Raw genomic sequence first — 19020 nt, 5'->3', positions numbered from 1 at the left:
TGGTTAAATCTAGCAGTGCAAATGACCAGACTACAGGGTGAGTTGTCAGTTCTTTAGAAGCAATCTGAACCACTAATGTGGATTATTTTACAAGAGCTGATGTAATCAGGAAGCTCTGCATTGACCTTCCATAACAAAAGAAGTCAAGTGGTTAAAACTGCTGACACTGGTACAAGTCGCTAATCATTTCTAGACTCAAGAATCAATTACTACAATCTCGCTCCTTCCATCCCCAAACAACCCAGACCTGGTGAGTGGTATGACTTTGCTTTTACATTCAAGTTTCAATAATTTATTTCTAAAACATAATATACAGGCTTCTAAACATTAAGAGAAAAAAACATTTTGTTGTATCATTTACCTTTACATTTACAAAGGATTGGTAAAAATCCATCATCCTTAGTAGAAAAATAATTCGAAGTTTATTCTTTGCAAAAAATGGGTCAATATGGGAATAAAGACACAGAGCTACTAGAGAATGGACCTGAGGATATGGGGAGGGAGAAGGGTAAGCTGGGACAAAGTGAGAGAGTGGCATGGACATATATATACTACCAAATGTAAAATAGATAGCTAGTGGGAAGCAGCCGCATGGCACTGGGAGATCACCTCTGTGCTTTGTGACCACCTAGAGGGGTGGGATAGAGAGGGTGGGAGGGAGGGAGATGCAAGAGGGAAGAGATATGGAAACATATGTATATGTATAACTGATTCACTTTGTTATAAAGCAGAAACTAACACACCATTGTAAAGCAATTATACTCCAATAAAGATGTTTTTAAAAAATGGGTCAATAACGTCTTTCTTGGGAAAAAAATATAGCAATCCATTGTGGGATTAAAAATAATTTTCAAGCTCTTTCTTCAGAGATTACTAACTCAAATATTTTGGCTGTTTTTAGTGAGCAAATAGCATCAAAAAGCTTTCAGTTTCAGATGAACAGTTATGTGAGCCTTTCTGTGGAATACTGATTATTTCATTGTCTAATCTAGAGAGCTGAGGTTCTAAAATCATGGGGCAATAGTGTGGTATTTTACATCTTAAAAAGATAGTTTATTCAAACAGTTGGTTAGATTCACTATAAATTAAGTAAAATTTCATTTGATAGATCTACGTTTTCAAAACCTATGTGTTGTTTTGTATGTGGTTATGCATAAGCCTAATAAAATGGACTGTTCCATTGTGTAACTTATTTTTCCAGGCCTACTTAGGAGGTCAGAATATTACTAGCTAGGAGGCCCCTTTCCAGAGGCCGTGTTTTTCTTTGTTTGTTTGTTTTAACATCTTTATTGGAGTATAATTGCTTTACAATGGTGTGTTAGTTTCTGCTTTATAACAAAGTGAATCAATTACACATATACATATATCCCCATATCTCCTCCCTCTTGCATCTCCCTCCCATCCTCCCTATCCCACCTCTCTAGATGGTCACAAAGCACCGAGCTGATCTCCCTGTGCTATGCAGTTGCTTCCCACTAGCTACCTATTTTATATTTGGTAGTGTATATATGTCCATGCCACTCTCTCACTTCATCTCAGCTTGCCCTTCCCCCTCCCAGTGTCCTCAAGTCCATTCTCTACATCTGCGTCTTTATTCCTGTTCTGCCCCTAGGTTCTTCAGAACCTTTTTTTTTTTTTTTTTTTAGATTCCATATATACGTGTTAGCATACGGTATTTGTTTTTCTCTTTCTGACTTACTTTACTCTGTATGACAGACTCTAGGTCCATCCACCTCACTACAAATAACTCAATTTTCTTTCTTTTTATGGCCAATATTCAGAGGCCATGTTTTGATTTGGGATATGGAAACGAAGTTGCTCAGAGAGGTCAGATCAATTTTGCTATGAGGGAAATCATTACTCTACCAAAAAGAATCACAGCTTAACAAAAGATTTCATACTTTGGGCTTCCCTGGTGGCGCAGTGGTTGAGAATCCGCCTGCCGATGCAGGGGACACGGGTTCGTGCCCTGGTCTGGGAAGATCCCACATGCCGCGGAGCGGCTGGGACCGTGAGCCATGGCCGCTGAGCCTGCGCATCTGGAGCCTGTGCTCCGCAATGCGAGAGGCCACAACAGTGAGAGGCCCAAGTACCGGAAAAAAAAAAAAAAAAAAAAAAAAAAGATTTCATACTTTGAACTGAAGGAGGAAACATAGAAATAAGAAAATAGGAAGTGAGGTTGGTGGCTGAAACAATTCAGAGAAGGATAATCAAGTGCAAGCTCAAATCTGGTCACCTGGAATCTCAACTTGGAAAAGACAAATGTATGCTCCGTGTAATTCAGGGGTTTCTTTAGCCTTCATCCTCAGTTTTAAAAGAAGAGCACTGGTTCAGGGTCAGAACATTCCTGAAACCACTAGCATTTCTGCAGGTGACTGAGGAAGAGTTCAGCCTCTGGAACAAAACAGTTTCTAGGCAGTCCTTATTGCCCTTTTCAGGCCTTTATACACACAGCCAAATCCCTCATTATCCATGTTTCCAACAAGGAAAATCCTCATTTTTTAATCCAAGGAGGCACATACTTCAAAGTAAGACAATAATAAACACTACTGAGCTATATGAAAGGATTATTAAGTATAAATCCAAAGGTTTGAAGTTGGTTTGGATGCCCAGCTAGATGCTTCATTATAGCTACATAGACATGAGTATGGCAAACAGCTGAAATTTGCTGAGGATCATATCAGGTTCCACAAGATCATGCTTGCAAGAACTACCAGAATATCCAACAAAACCACTATAAAATAAGACTTGCTCAAGGCTATTCCCTGGTAATGGGCAGCCAGGCAATGAGCTAAATGATACTTGACCACCTGCTGTTACTGGGTTGAAGTCCTGATTTTTCCGCTGTATAAATTACCAGCTCTGAATAGAAGTAGGGGATATGGTACGTTGGCATCCTGACAGAGCCTGTTCAACTACTACCAGTTTTCTGTGCAGACCAGCTCCCACAACTGATAACCATGTATATGGACAGACATGCCTTCAGAAATGTAAGTGGATGCTTGGAAAAGAAAGAAAATGCAACTGCAACATTGAAAACTCATGCACTGTCTATTTGCATATATCTTATTTCTTCTCTCTTAAATTCTCATAGTACAGTAGCATTTGCTTTTCTTAAGCTTAAACTTGACACAACTATTATAGATTTACTCATTCTCCCTGCCCAAAATAACAGACAATTGTGACGGGTCAGACTCACTTTCTAAGTTCCACTATCCCAAGCCTCTGTCACTGTTGATACTTCATGCCATGGGAGCACTGTTGGACGTAAGAGTTTTGAGGGGCCTTCATATACACCTTATGAGTGGTGCCAGGAGTTTCTCAGGCCCCTTTGGGAACCTGGGAAGGGAAAATTGGGAGGGTACAAGACCAGGAGTCCTAGACTCCCTGCCCCACTTTGAGGCAGTTTTTATTTATTTTATGTATGAGGCTTTGTCATAAATTTCTGTTAGCACAAAAAGTTCAACTGATTTTCAAGGTTTTTTAAATGGCTGCTGTGGTGGAAAGAGGTCTGTAAAGGGAGTTAGACTTGGTTTGAAGGGCAGGACCAGTCACCTCTGAGGCAGGAAGGAAAATACCTCTCCTCTCTGACAATTGTGGCAGCACCTACCTCACAGGGACGTTGTGATGTCTAAACCACTATGCGCATTGGAGGCGCACAGACTGAGCCCAAGTTCTGTCCTCCGCGGCCTTCGGGCCAGAAGTCCCACCTCTGCCTCCACAACCCCAACCCAACCTACCATACCCCCTAGCCACACCCCCAACCCCACCCGGAAGTGGACCCGGTAAACCAAGGCATCTATTCTGCAGCCAGGACACTGCACTGGCCACAGCGTCCATTCCACTGGCCAAGTTATGGATCTGTCCCACCCCACCCTACAGTCTGACCCTGAAGGCCTAGACTTCAACTCTGTTGGCCAAGACTACTTTTCCTCCGGCCATGAGTTCGACTATCTGTACCAAGAATTGGACCTGGACTCTCTTCATGAAGAACTTCTTTCTCAGTCTATGCCAGGTGCCATCACAGAGACCTCTGCGGCCACGTATGAATCCCACCGCACTGCCGAACCAGAGGATCTCACAGAGACGGAGAAAAAGGAGCTCAAATCTGAGCTTGGTAAATTGGAGGCAGAAATTGTAACCCTACGCTGTGCGCTGGCAGCCAAAGAGAGATGCTGCGTGGAGTTCAAGAGGAAGTTGGACCTGATGGTCTTGGTGGGGCTGAGGCAGAATCTGTCCAAGAGCTGGCACGATGCTCAGGTCACCAAAGCCTACATGAAACAAAAGACGTCAGCTGCCCTGTCCACCATGGGCTCTGCCATCTGCAGGAAGCTTGGAGACATGAAGAAATCGACCACATTCAGATCCTTTGAAGGTCTTATGGGGACAATCAAGTCCAGAGTCGCAGGTGGCAGAGAGCTAGGCAGTGACTGCCTTCTTTCTTCAGCGGGGAGTGGGGATGATCCGCTCCCAGTTTCAGGGAGTGGGAGTGATCCAGTTCCAGGAAGTAGGGATGACCTACTCCCCATTCTGGAGCCAGAATGAGCTCCTTGGTAAACTTGCCTGGCCACCTGACCAGTGCAAGAAGAACTCCCTTCCCTCATCCCAATTGCACCTCTGCTCTTCAAAAACAACAACCAAACGACAATGGTAAAATTAATTTAGGAAATGGACAGAGTCCGGTTTTTAGAAAAGTAGCTCCCATTTGTACATACATATTTGCTGCTGTTGAGATAAAGAATCCAACGTTTTGTACCCAGTTATTTTACACTAAAGTTTATATGTGAAATGTATCACTATACTAGCCTTCCTGGGGTTGCATTTAAATGGACAGACAATGGTTCCAGAGGGATTTTAGGCCAAAGCCAAAACTCCTTTTCTGGAAAAACCAGTGCATCAAAAGGCCAAAGTACGTTTCTGTTTAGAACTGGTAAAAGGTATGAAATAATCTGCAATTTTAGCCTCTCCCCATTTCCTTCCTTCCTTCCCTAAATCCTAGAAAGAAGCTTAAAAGCTCTACCTAGCCTACGATTTTTATCTTAAAAAGATGATCAAGAAAAATGTTGTTTCTCTCTGAGACCCTCAGAAAGGGGGAAAGGGCTTCCCTGGTGGCGCAGTGGTTGGGAGTCCGCCTGCCGATGCGGGGGACGCGGGTTCGTGCCCCGGTCCGGGAGGATCCCACGTGCCGCGGAGCGGCTGGGCCCGTGGGCCATGGCCGCTGGGCCTGCGCATCCGGAGCCTGTGCTCCGCAACGGGAGAGGCCGCGACAGTGAGAGGCCCGCGTATCGCAGAAAGGGGGAAAAATATTAATAGACTAATTGGTACATAATACTATGACTTTTATGAAATGATTTTTTTAACTCCTAATTAAGCAAAATAACTTTAGCTTCAATTTAGGAGATTGTCAACTACTTTGGACTCAAGATGAAATTGCAACTTTATTTTGCCCTGTGCTTTGTTTGTAATCTTTTTATATATCAAAATTAGAGTTTTATAATTGAATCCTTGTGGCCATGTGTCTCTGCCACAGCAGCATGCTACCTAAAAGAAAGAAAATTGTTTCTCTGTTCTGCGGCAATTCCTAGTTAGTTATCACCTTCAGCTGAGGGACTGAAGGGACAACAGCATAGCCAAATTCAATAAAGATAAACCCCTGTCTTAAGCGACATTTAAAACAGAATGTCTATCCCCTGCAATTCTGGCCAGTATGCCTTTGAATGGACCTAACTGATTGTACATCACCGGTCACCTTGACTCCAAGTTTGTCCTTGTTTTTAGCTAACCCCAATGGAGAAGGAAACAGAACCCAACCCTCAGGGGATATCAAGATAGTAGGAGCCTGTAGGAACAGGAACCTGGTTTGGGTTTGTTCGAACTTTCTCATATCTGATTTTCACAGGAGCTATGTTTTGGATTTTTTTGTTTTTTGGTTTTTTCTATTTTCAACATGTCAGGACCTGGAAGCTTCTTTCATTCCTCCAGTAACAATGCAGGTTAAAAGTTTGTGTCTTACATTGGCTTTTAGCAGGAGGACTAGAATCTTTATTTTCTTGGGTATATATATTGATAATGTCTCACTGTCTAAAGGTAGTCCCTACAGCCTAAGAAAGTGATCCTGTTTTGTTGATTTTTGAATGCTCCCCCTATATTCCTTTGGTTTTCCTACAAGCAAAACCAAATACCACTATAAATGCAAAAGCACTTGGTAAACTATAACGTCATTGATGTAAAGTCCACATATTTCTGAGGACAACGTTTTGCTTGGATTAAAATAAGATGTTCAACTATTTTACATGTTGTGTTTTAATTCATTGTAGTTTTATGTGCTGAAGAACTAGAGAGAAACTTGCAGCATTCATGAAGCCAAAGTAGCCCAACAGGCAAAGTCTTTGACCCCATATTGCAGAAAGCCTTGTGTTAGAGAAAATCTCCAGCTGACATGATGAGACAAACCCAGAATATGTTCTATTTTATGTAGTAATTCAAACAAATGCTGTAACAGTTTCCCCCAATAAATTCTCAAACCCCTGAGAGCAGTGAAGAACACAACTATTTTTGTTTATCATTGTATTCTCATGCCTGGCTTATGGTAGATGTTCAATAAATACTTGCTGAATTAATGAAGGAATCACTACATACTTCAGACATCAAATCTTGAACCCAAGAGATTATCAACAACATGAACTTGTTGACAAGTTTCTCCTGCTTTTAAAGCATTTCACTTCACCATTCAGCGATAATTTGAGATCCTACTATGTGTCAGGCACTGTGCCAGGCTCTAAAAACACAGAAATCAATTAGACATGTCCCATGCTCTCTAGATTTTCAAATCATTACAACTCATTGCAGTAGGTGCTAAAATAGAAGACATCTGTAAAGAATGGGTGTTCAATTCTGCCTTGGTAGTCAGAAAAGATTCAGAGAGGCATAAAGTCTTAAAGAACTAGTAGGAATTTTCCAGACAAACAAGAGTAGAACATTCCAGACAATATACAGAGGAACTAAGTCATGAAGGAATATAATAGAATGGCATGTTCCAGGAAATACCAATAAGTCATTGTGGCTAGAGAGAGAGGGGAAGTGGTGAGAGACGAGGATGGAGAAATAAGCAGGGGCAAGATCATAAATTGTCTTCTTTATATGCTATCTGACATTAGTATTTAATCCTGTAGGAAATGAGGAGGCTTTGAAGGTACTTAAGTCAAATTCATGTTTTAGATGTATCACTCTAGTCACCATAGAAGTAGATTGAGAAGTATTTAAGAGATAGAATCTCCAAAACTTAGAAAGCAACTGCATAGGAGAGAGGGAAGGACAGATTTGCAAGTTGATAAAGATGTAGAATTGAAAAGACTTGATACTGACAATGCTGGAGCTGCACATTCATTTTGCTTTGGTTCTTCTTTTGGATTCCAGCATACCTGCATCAACAGCCATGGATACCAAATAAAATGCCTTCATGAGCATGTGGACTTTGGGTCAAAGGTTTCCTCCAGATTTTCTTTCTTCCACTTGCTTCTACCCTACGCATGCATTGCTGACCCTCATTCCCTAGCCTTTATAATTTGATCACTTCTGCTCATCTAGCCCTATTTGGATTTTGTAGCCTAGCCTCAGTCTATTTTACTTTAACTAGGCCACTTCAGGATGCAATTTCCAATAATTCTCAGAACATGTGAACCCTCAAAGATGCCCCATCTGGCTCAACCCCTGAGAATCACTGGTTGGGAGTGATGTTGGAACCCAGTTCCCTGAGGCTCCCAGTTTTCTTGGTCTTCTATTGAAGAAGACCAAGTGGGGCTTGGTCTTGGTGAAGGGGCTGGAGTGGAAGGTAGAGACAAGGTTGAAAGTTCCAACTTCCACAGATGACACTCTCCATGCAGTTGGCAAGGATGGGAGTAGAGTACCAAGCCCTTGTTCATTAGCATCATACATACCCCAGCATACTGCAAGCATCACTCCCAGAGAAATTCACCTGCACTTCTGGAAACTACTCTACTCTAACCTTCAGATGTGAGAGAAAATATATCACATACCTACTCTCATGAATTGCATGGACTGCAGAGAGCTGAGCAATGATCCAGAACTGTGTAGGTCTTCTGATAGTGCTAGGCAATGTGCTTGATGGCCCTACCCATCAAGGGCACAATGATGCCATTTGTTGATTCTGCTAAGGAATGAGGTCAGTCACATCTGGGCCATGGAATTTCAGTTCTTGTCCATGAATTCCAGTGTAAGAAAAATTGATGAGTGTCCCTCTATCAAAATTACTGGGGCCGAAGTTACCATCTGAGACCATGACCCACTCCTTCTGACCAGATCTATTGATAGGAGGCTTGATGATGCCATGACTTCCAGTGCCTAGAGCCTCATTCACATAAGGCAAGTGAAAAGTGGAAGAATGCCTTCAAGATGATGCACCTTGGCCAGCTACTAAGAGACATTATCATGGCACTTGGTCATCTCTCAGAAATTACTAAGCAGGTCCCTAAAACAGTCAGAAATGTCTGACAATTCCTGAGAGTTCACCAGGTAATTTAAAAGTTCCTTCCCTGTTTATCTATACTATCACCCAAATAAATGACCACCTCAAGAAGAGAAGTGGGTTCTTCTGGAAGTTGAAGGCTTTAGTCATCTCTACCCCAATCCTGGCTACCTTGCCTCAGACCCATGGCATTACAACTTGCAGTTAATTGGAGAAAAAAATGTTACCTAAGTTAGAGGAATAATTCATAGACTTGGCTAAGCCAAACTTTCTTTCTAGAACACTATAACTAAGAGATTAAAAGTCTCAGTTGGGTTGAAACTGGTCTCTACAGTCATATAGATATAGATTTTTCATGATTTAAATTCATGGTATGGCTTCAAATATCCTAATATTGACTTAGAAGCTTGTATCGTAACCGAGGCCACCCACACTTCCAACCAACTGGCTACAAACCTTCAGGGTTCTTAGTACTCCTTCAGACACCATAATTCACTGGAATGACTCACAGAACTCAGGAAAGTCCTGTACTTATGATTACAGTTTTATTATAAAGGATACAAATCAGGATTGATCAAATGAAGAAGCACAAAGAATGAGATCTCAGAGGAAACCTGAAACTTCCATGTCCTCAGGATGCATCATCCTGCCAGCACATCAATATATGATTACCAAACTAGCAAGCTCAGGTGTCCAGCTTCAGGTGTCCAGAGTTTTTATTGGGGTTTCATTACATGGGTATGATTGATTGAATTATTGGCCACATGATTGAACTCAGTCTCCAGCTGCCTTCTCTCTCCAGAGGTTAGGAGGTCAGGTTAATATAATGTGACTCAAATCCCCAAACCTTAAATCACAAGGTTGGGTCTTTCCAGCACTGCCAGCCCCCATCCTGAAACTATCCAGGGACCTACCACGAATAACAAAGACACTCCTATCACTCAGGGAATTCCAAGGATTTAGAGTCTCCTCACAAGGAATCAGGGACAAAGACCAGCCAATTTTTTTATTATACAGAACAAGCAACAAGAACCTGCCCTACAAAATGGTCCCTCAATCTCCACAAACACAAGCAAAAGGCATTACGCCTCCATGCCAGCCTGTAAACACTTCTTACAGACAATTTGGCTGGTCAATGTTCCTTATCACCACAAAAATCTCATATAATAATTCACAGCATTGCTTCATTACCCAACATATACAATTCCATAACTCTTATAGCTTCCAGACTGTTATTTACCCCAAAATTCCTGATTATTAGTAACACCCTAGTGGTTTGTACCTAGAAAAGCCACAGACTACCAATGGAGGTGTATAAAATACCTTCAAAGGCACCAATGACTATTGGATTGAGGCTGTACTGGAGATGAAACATCTGCTCCACTCATCCCTGCATAAAAGTGAAATATGTCTTCCTTAGCATATTCAAAATCTTTATCCACCCTATGGAAGCTGATATCTAATTATACCCATCTCTGCATATTCATCCTGCCTTCCATTGGTCCTTGCTGAGCCTAGTCCATCTAGATCTTTACCCACTTTTACATATTATCTCCCAGTCCCCAAAATAGAAATATTAGACACCTACTTGTTGGCACCTTGGCTCCCTCTCCCATGGTACTTAATGCCATGGAGATTTTATGGAGTTAGAAAACTGGTAGTGGGAATCAGCCTCCCACTGCAAAATTATCCTAGACTGTGGCCAGGGCCTTTCATGAAGCTCTCCTGAGGGGGTTGGGTGGGGAGTTTAGGGGAGTGGGGTGAAACATTGAAGCAGCCATCCTGAACACCATCTCATTTCTTTCTGGCCTGCTGTCACACTGAACTCTCCTTCTTCCTCTGTACTCTGCCCTGCCTCTGTCTGACTCCAAACCTTTGGTTCTCTATACCCCAAACTTTGAACCTACCTCTGGCCCTGTGAATTTTTTGTTCAAACCAAGTGTTCCCATCAAACGGCTCTTATCTTTTCCTAATGGACTTAGTTTGCCCTTTGATTTGTGACTCTATGTTGCTGTCTGTGAAAGCCTGATAAGCCCATCTGAACCTTCTAGGAGAGGAGATAGGCAACCCACACATTTAGAGTTACCAAAGATTGGCTAGTTGGTAATGTATATAATTTCCAGAGAGGCAAACATTTATAATAATAAGAGCTAACATTTATCTGCTACTTACTATGGACCAGAAACTATTCTAACACATTTCAGGCTTTAATTCATTTAATCCTTACTATAGCTCTTTGAGGTAGATTCTTTATTATTCTAGTTTTACAGATTAGGAAACCAAGACTCGAAGAAGTAAAGTAACTTTCCGAAAAATACACAGCTAGTAAGTGCAGAGCCACATGCAAACTAGGAAGAGAGGTCTCAACAGAAATCAACCCTACCAGCACCTTGCTGTTGGACTTCCAGCTTCCAGAACTATGAGAAAATAAATGTCTGCTATTTAAGCCACCCAGTCTGTAGTATTTTTTTTTTATGACAGCCTTACCAGACTAATGTAATCTCCTTCAAATTTTTACTCAAAAGTCACCCCTTTTGGCCACCCTATGTACACTTTTAACCATCATCTCCTCATTTCTGGGTTTAGAACCATATATCACAGATAACATTTTTGCAATTTGTTTACTGTCTGCCTCTTCAACTAGAATGTAAATTCCATAAGTGCAGAGATTTTTGTCAGTTTTGTTCAGTAGTATATTCCCCAGCATCTAATGCAGTGTCTGACACATAGTAAGTGTTCAATAGATAAATGAAAGGAGGGAAGAAAGTCCAGGAGCTGACTGGCTTGGTCCTCCTCATATCTCACCAAACTCTATAGGACAGAAAGGAGTCAGGGTTGGGACAATAAATGAAACCTGGTCTGTATGCAGAATGGGGTCAGCATGATGGCAAATATCAACTTCAACAAGCAATCAGAGTAGCCAGAGTCAGAAAATCAAACTAGGTCCAAACCAAGGAGATGTCTGAAGTCATTAAAAACTTAAGGGCATCTAGGCAGCCAGTGACTAACTCTGCCCTATACCTGGTTGTTTAGTCCTGTGGTTTTTACTTCTGATTATTTCACCTGCTCAGATATCTGCATTCAAAGGCTTCTCACTCTTATTTTACCACTCTTGTCCTTAGCTCAGGCAGAATTGGTGGTGATCTGAGGAATGATATGCAAGTTTACTCAGTGACTTCAAAAGTTTCCTTCCCTTATAAAGCTTGAGAGTCCTAGAAAAGGAAACGCTTATAGTGTTCCCCCAGGTAGCAGCTAGGAGTCTCTGCAGGGTCCACCAGGTGTCCCTTGTTTCAGCCTAGCTTCCTCCACTGTCTATCTCTCATTGCCAGCCACTTGGATTTCACGTCTCTCGTCAGTCTTTTTGGATGGCATCTTAGTTTTGGTTTCATCCCTGGATACTGCCTCTTGAATTAATTTAAGCACTTTATTCAGAAGTCTCTTAACAGCTGAACCCAGGATCTCAGGATCCTACTCCTGCATGAGTGGATTGGGAGCAAAGCAATAAAGACCAACACTGAGACACTCCCCTTCTCCCAGCCACCTCCCCTCTACTTACAGCTTCTTCTCAACACTAGGGGGTGCTACTCACACTGTCACTTTACTCTATTTTGTGCTACACAAACCCCACAGTCATGCTCTTCATCCCTAAACTTCCATCAGTCATATCTCGTGATGAAACATTTATCATTAAAGCCTAAATCTATGACTCCCACTGAAATATGGATAAACATTGCACCAGTTCCTTATGTAGAAAAAGACTTACCATTAACTAGGGTTTTGACCTTAACCTATAGAACCTACTTGCAACACTGAGAAGGTCAGGGAGAAATTTTTTTGTTAATGTCATAGAATATCTGACTCCATATATTCTGTGTATTCGCTTCAGGACTAGGCAAGTAGAGGGGACTCCTTGTTCTGATCCAAAGTGAGGAGAGAGAAATCCTTCTCTGAAGGAAGAGGTTGTTTGTGGCAGTACAGGGAGAAGGAAGAGGATCAATAATTGGGATCAGTGGATGAAAAGAAAGGAAAAAAAGAAGGAGGGTCACACATGCCAAGGACTGAGGGTATGAAGGGAGTGCAGGCATGGTGGGATTTGAGGGCCACCTGCACCTAGGAGCCTTGGGTAGTTATCGCTGGTCAGCTGGGGTGCTCTGGCCTGGGAGTGTGGCATGCTGTTCCAAGGTGGTGGTGGTTGTGGGAACAAAGGAAGAGCAAGCGCCTCACTGAGTTCTTTGGGCCAAGTGGCTGTGGTGGTTGTTGCCATGGAGACATCAAGCAGTCAGAACAAGTCCGTTTTGGTTTGTATTGTAAATACCTGGGGGTGGAGACAAGATGGTGGAATAGAAGGATGTGACCTCACCTCCTCTTAAGAAAACACCAAAATCACAACTAACTGCTGATCAACCATTGACAAAAAAACGCTGGAACCTACCAAAAAGTTATCCTACATCCAAAGACGAAGAAGAAGCCAAAACGAGATGGGGGCAAACAGCAGAAGCAAGAAGAACTACAACCCTGCAACCCATGGAATGGAAACTGCAATCACCGAAAGCTAGACAAAACAAGATGGCAGAGGAATATGTACCAGATTAAGGAACAAGATAAAAGCCCAGAAAAACAACTAAGTGAAGTGGAGATAGGCAATCTACCTGAAAAAGAATTCAGAGTAATGATAATAAAGATGATCCAAGATCTCAGAAAAAGAATGGAGGCACAAATTAAGAAGTTACAAGAGGGGCTTCCCTGGTGGCGCAGTGGATGAGAGTCCGCCTGCGGATGCAGGGGATGCGGGTTCGTGCCCTGGTCCGGGAGGATCCCACATGCCGTGGAGTGGCTGGGCCCATGAGCCATGGCCGCTGGGCCTGCGCGTCCGGAGCCTGTGCTCCGCAGAGGGAGAGGCCGCAGCAGTGAGAGGCCCACATACCACCAAAAAAAAAAAGTTACAAGAAATGTTTAACAAAGACCTAGAAGAACTAAAGAACAAACAGAGATGAACAGTATAATAACTGAAATGAAAAATTCACTAAAACTAATCAATAGCAGAATTAGTGAGGCAGAAGAACAGACAAGTGAGCCAGAAGGCAGAATGGTGGAAATCAACGCCATGGAACAGAACAAAGAAAATGAATGAAAATAAATATGGACTTCCCTGGTGGTGCAGTGGTTAAGAATCTGCCTGCCAATGCAGGGGACACAGGTTCGAGCCCTAGTCCGGGAAGATCCCACATGCCGTGGAGCAACTAAGCCCATGCACCACAACTGCTGAGCCTGCAATCTAGAGCCCACAAGCCACAATTACTGAGCTCACGTGCCACAACTACTGAAGCCCATGCACCTAGAGCACGTGCTCCAGAACAAGAGAAGCCACTGCAATGAGAAGCCTGCACACTGCAACAAAGAGTAGCCCCCACTCACCACAACTAGAGAAAGCCTGCACACAGCAACAAAGACCTAACACAGCCAAAAATAAAATATAAATAAATTAATTAATTATTTTTAAAAGAGATTAAAATTTTTTAAAAAAGAAAAGAAAGACAGTCTAAGTGACCTCTGGGACAACATTAAACACACCAACATTCACATTATAGAGGTCCCAGAAGGAGAAGAGGAAGAGAGAAAGGACCTGAGAAAATATTTGAAGAGATAATAGCTGAAAACTTCCCTAACATGAGAAAGCAAATAGTCACTCAAATCCAGGAGGCACAGAGAGTCCCAGGCAGGATACACCTAAGGAGGAACACACTGAGACACACAGTAATCAAATTGACAAAAATTAAAGACAAAGAAAAAATAAAAAGCAACAAGAGAAAAGCAACAAATAATGTACAAGAGAACTGATTTCTCAACAGAAACTCTGCAGGCCAGAAGCGAGTGGCACAATATATTTAAAGTGGTGAAAGGGAAGAAACTACAATGAAGAATACTCTACCCAGCAAGGCTCTCATTCAGATTTGACGGAGAAATTAAAAGCATTACAGACAGGCAAAAGCTAAGTTAATTCAGCACCACAAGACCAGCTTTGTGACAAATACTAAAGGAACTTCTCTAGGCTGAAAAGAAAAGGCCACAACTAGCAACAAGAAGATGACGAATGGAAAGCTCACTGGTAAAAGCAAACATACAGTAGAGGTAGGAAATCATCCACACACAAATATGATATCAAAACCAGCAATCATAGCTCTATTTACAATAGCCAGGACATGGAAAAAACTTAAGTGTCCATTGACAGATGAATAGATAAAGAAGATGTGGCACATGCATACAATGGAATATTACTCAGCCATGAAAGAAATGAAATTGAGTTATTTGTAGTGAGGTGGACGGACCTAGAGTCTGTCATAGGGTGAAGTAAGTCAGAAAGAGAAAAACAAATACCATATGCTAACACACATATATGGAATCTAAAAAAAAAAAAAAAACGGTTCTGAAGAAGCTAGGGGCAGGACAGGAATAAAGACACAGACATAGAGAATGGACTTGAGGACACGGGGAGGGGGAAGGGTAAGCTGGGACGAAGTGAGAGAGTGGCATGGACATATATACACTACCAAATGTAAAATAGATAGCTAGTGGGAAGCAGCTGCATAGCACAGGGAGATCAGCTCAGTGTTTTGTGATCACCTAGAGGGGTGGGATGGGGAGGGTGGGAGGGAGACACAAGAGGAAAGAGATATGGGGATGTGTGTATATGTATAGCTGATTCACTTTGTTATAAAGCAGAAGCTAACACACCATTGTAAAGCAATTATACTCCAATAAAGATGTTTAAAAAAGAAAAAAGATGGGCTTCCCTGGTGGCGCAGTGGTTAAGAGTCTGCCTGCCAATGAAGGGGACATGGGTTCATGCCCCGGTCCGGGAAGATCCCACATGTCGTGGAGCGGCTAGGCCCGTGAGCCATGGCCGCTGAGGCTGCACGTCTGGAGCCTGTGCTCCACAATGGGAGAGGCCACAACAGTGAGAGGCCCGCGTACCACAAAAAAAAAAAAGAAAAGAAAAGGAAAACAACAATCATGAGGAGAGTACAAATGCAAGATATTGGAAATGCATTTGAAATTAAAAGACTAACAACTTAAAACAATCTTATCTATATATAGACTGCTATATCAAAACCTCATGGTAACCACAAACCAAAAATCTATAATAGATATACACACAAAAAAGAAAAAGGAATCTGAACATAACACTAAATATGGTCATCAAACCATAAGAAAAGAGAACAAAAGAGGAAGCGAAGAAAAAACACCTACAAAAACAAATCCAAAACAATTAACAAAATGGCAATAAGAATATACATATCAATAATTACCTTAAATGTAAACGGATTAAATGCTTCAACCAAAAGATACAGACTGGCTGAATGGATACAAAAACAAGACCTGTTTATATGCTGCCTACAAGAGAGCCATTTCAGATCTAGGGATACTTACAGACTGAAAGTGAGGGGATGAAAAAGTTATTCCATGCAAATAGAACTCAAAAGAAAGCTGGAGTAGCAATACTCATATCAGACAAAATACATTTTAAACTAAAGACTGTTACAAGAGACAAGAAAGGACACTACCTAATAATGAAGGGATCAACCCAAGAAGATACAACAGTAGTAAATATACATGGACCCAACATAGGAGCAACTCAATATATAAGGCAAATACTAACAGCCATAAAAGGAGAAATTAACAGTAACACAGTAATAGTGGGGGACTTTAATACCCCACTTTCATCAATGAACAGATCATCCAGAAAGAAAATCAATAAGGAAACACAGGCCTTAAATGACACATTAGATCAGATGTACTTAATTGATATTTATAGAGCATTCCATCCAAAAGCAGCAGACTATACATTCTTCTCAGTGCATGTGGAACATTTTCCAGGATTGATCACATGCTGGGCCACAAAATGAGGCTCAGTATATTTAAGAAAACTGAAATCATATCACGCATCTTTTCCGACCACAACATTATGAGATTAGAAATCAACTACAAGAAAAAAAACTGGAAAAAACACAAACACGTGGAGGCTAAACAATATGCTACTAAAAAACCAATAGATCACTGATGAAATCAAAGAGAAAATTTAAAAAATACCTAGAGACAAATGAAAATGAAAGCATGATGATCCAAAACCTATGGAATGCAGCAAATGCAGTTCTAAGAGGGAAGTAGCAATATAGCAATACAATCTGACCTCAGGAAACAAGTACAATTCTCAAATAAAGAACCATACCTTACATCTAAAGCAACTAGAGAAAGAAGAACAAAGAAAACCCAAAGTTAGTAGAAGGAAAGAAATCATAAAGATCAGAGCAGAAATAAATAAAATAGAGATGAAGAAAACAATAGAAAAGATCAATGAAACTAAAATCTGGTTCTTTGAAAAGATAAACAAAATTGATAAACCTTTAGCCATACTCATCAAGAAAAAAATGGAGAGGACTCAAATCAATAAAATTAGAAATAAAAAAATGTTACAATGGACACTATAGAAATATTTACAAAGGATCATAGGAGACTAATACAAGCAACTATATGCCAATAAAATGGACAACCTGAAGAAATGGACAAATTCTTAGAAAGGTACATTCTCCCAAGACTGAACCAGGAAGAAATAGAAAATATGAACAGACCATTCACAAGTACTGAAATTGAAACTGTGATTTTAAAACTCCCAACAAACAAAAGTTCAGGACTTCCCTGGTGGCACAGTGGTTGAGAGTCCACCTGCCAATGCAGAGGACACACGTTCGATCCCTGGTCCGGGAGGATCCCATACGCCGTGGAGCAGCCAGACCCATGCATCACAACTACTGAGCCTGTGCTCTAGAGCCTGCGAGCCACAACTACAGAGCACACACACCACAACTACAGAAGAACATGTGCCCTAGAGCCCACACACTGCAAATACTGCAGCCTGCACACTCCAGGGCTGATGTGTCACAACTACTGAGTCCACGTGCTGCAACTACTGAAGTCTGTGCACCTAGAGCATGTGCTCTGCAACAAGAGAAGCCACCACAATGAGAAGCCCATGCACCATAACAAAGAGTAGCCCCCACTTGCTGCAACTAGAGAAAGCCCGCACACAGCAATGAAGAGCCAAAAAAAAAAAAAAAAAAAAAGTCCAGGACCAGATGACTTCAAAGGCAAATTTTATCAAACATTTAGAGAAGAGTTAACACCTATCCTTCTGAAACTATTCCAAAACATGGCAGTGGAAGGACACTCCCAAACTCATTCTGTGAGGCCACCATCATCCTGATAGCAAAACCAGATAAACATACCACAAAAAAACAAAAAATACAGGCCAATATCACTAAGGAACATAGACACAAAAATCCTCAACAAAATGCCAGCAAACCAAATCCAACAATATATTAAAAAGATCATACACTATGATCAAGTGGGATTGATACCAGGGACTCAAGGTTTTTTCAATATCTGCAAATCAATCAGTGTGATACATCACATCAACAAATTGAAGAATAAAATATGATCATCTCAATAGATGCAGAAAAAGCTTTTAACAAAATTCAACACCCATTTATGTTTAAAAACACTCCAGAAAGTGGGCATAAAGGGAACATACCTCAACATAATAAAATCCATTTATGACATACCTACAGCTAACATCATACTCAATGGTGAAAAGCTGAAAGCATTTCCTCTAAGATCAGGAACAAGACAAGGGTGTCCATTCTCACCACTTTTATTCAACATAGTTTTGGAATTCCTAGCTACAGCAATTAGAGAAGAAAAAGAAAAAGAAAGGAATCCAAATTGGAAAAGAAGTCAAACTATCACTGTTTGCAGATGACATGATAATATACATAGAAAATCCTAAAGATGTTACCAGAAAACTACTAGATCTCATCAATGAATGTGGTAAAGTTGCAGGTTACAAAATTAACACACAGAAATCTGTTGCATTTCTATACACTAACAACGAAAGATCAGAAAGAAAAATTCAAGAAACAATCCCATTTACCATTGCATCAAAAAGAAAAAAATACCTAGGAATAAACCTACCTAAGAAGGCAAATACCTGTACTCCAAAAACTAAGAGAAACTGATGAAAGAAATCAAAGATGACACAAACAGATGGAAAATATACCATGTTCTCAGATTGGAAGAATCAATATTGTCAAAATGACTAAACTACCCAAGGCAATCTACAGATTCAATGCAATCCCTATCAAGTGGCATTTTTCACAAAACTAGAAAAAAAACCTTAAAATTTGTATGGAGACACAAAAGACCCCAAATAGCCAAAGCAATCTTGAGAAAGAAAAATGGAGCTGGAGGAATCAGGCTCCCCTGACTTCAGACTATAAAACAAAGCTACAGTCATCAAAACAGTATCATACTGGCACAAAAACAGAAATATAGATCAATGGAACAGGATAGAAAGCCCAGAAATAAACCCACACACCTATGGTCAATTAATCTATGACAAAGGGGGCAAGACTATGCAATGGATAAAAGACAGACTCTTCAATAAATGGTGTTGGGAAAACTGGACAGCTACATGTAAAAAA

General features: G+C 41.1%; 1 protein-coding gene across 1 annotated transcript; it reads left to right on the top strand.

Annotated features, from left to right (window-relative positions):
- Positions 1-3855: 3855 nt before the first annotated feature.
- Positions 3856-4545, top strand: TPD52L3 (TPD52 like 3). Its single transcript, XM_059071924.1, has one exon. The coding sequence runs from the start codon at positions 3856-3858 to the stop codon at positions 4543-4545; it is 690 nt and encodes a 229-aa protein (XP_058927907.1).
- The last annotated feature ends 14475 nt before the right edge of the window (positions 4546-19020 follow it).

This window comes from Kogia breviceps, chromosome 8 (genome assembly GCF_026419965.1).
Source record: "Kogia breviceps isolate mKogBre1 chromosome 8, mKogBre1 haplotype 1, whole genome shotgun sequence".
In the NCBI taxonomy this organism is placed as follows: domain Eukaryota; kingdom Metazoa; phylum Chordata; class Mammalia; order Artiodactyla; family Physeteridae; genus Kogia; species Kogia breviceps.
This window is presented reverse-complemented; position numbering and strand designations above follow the sequence as displayed.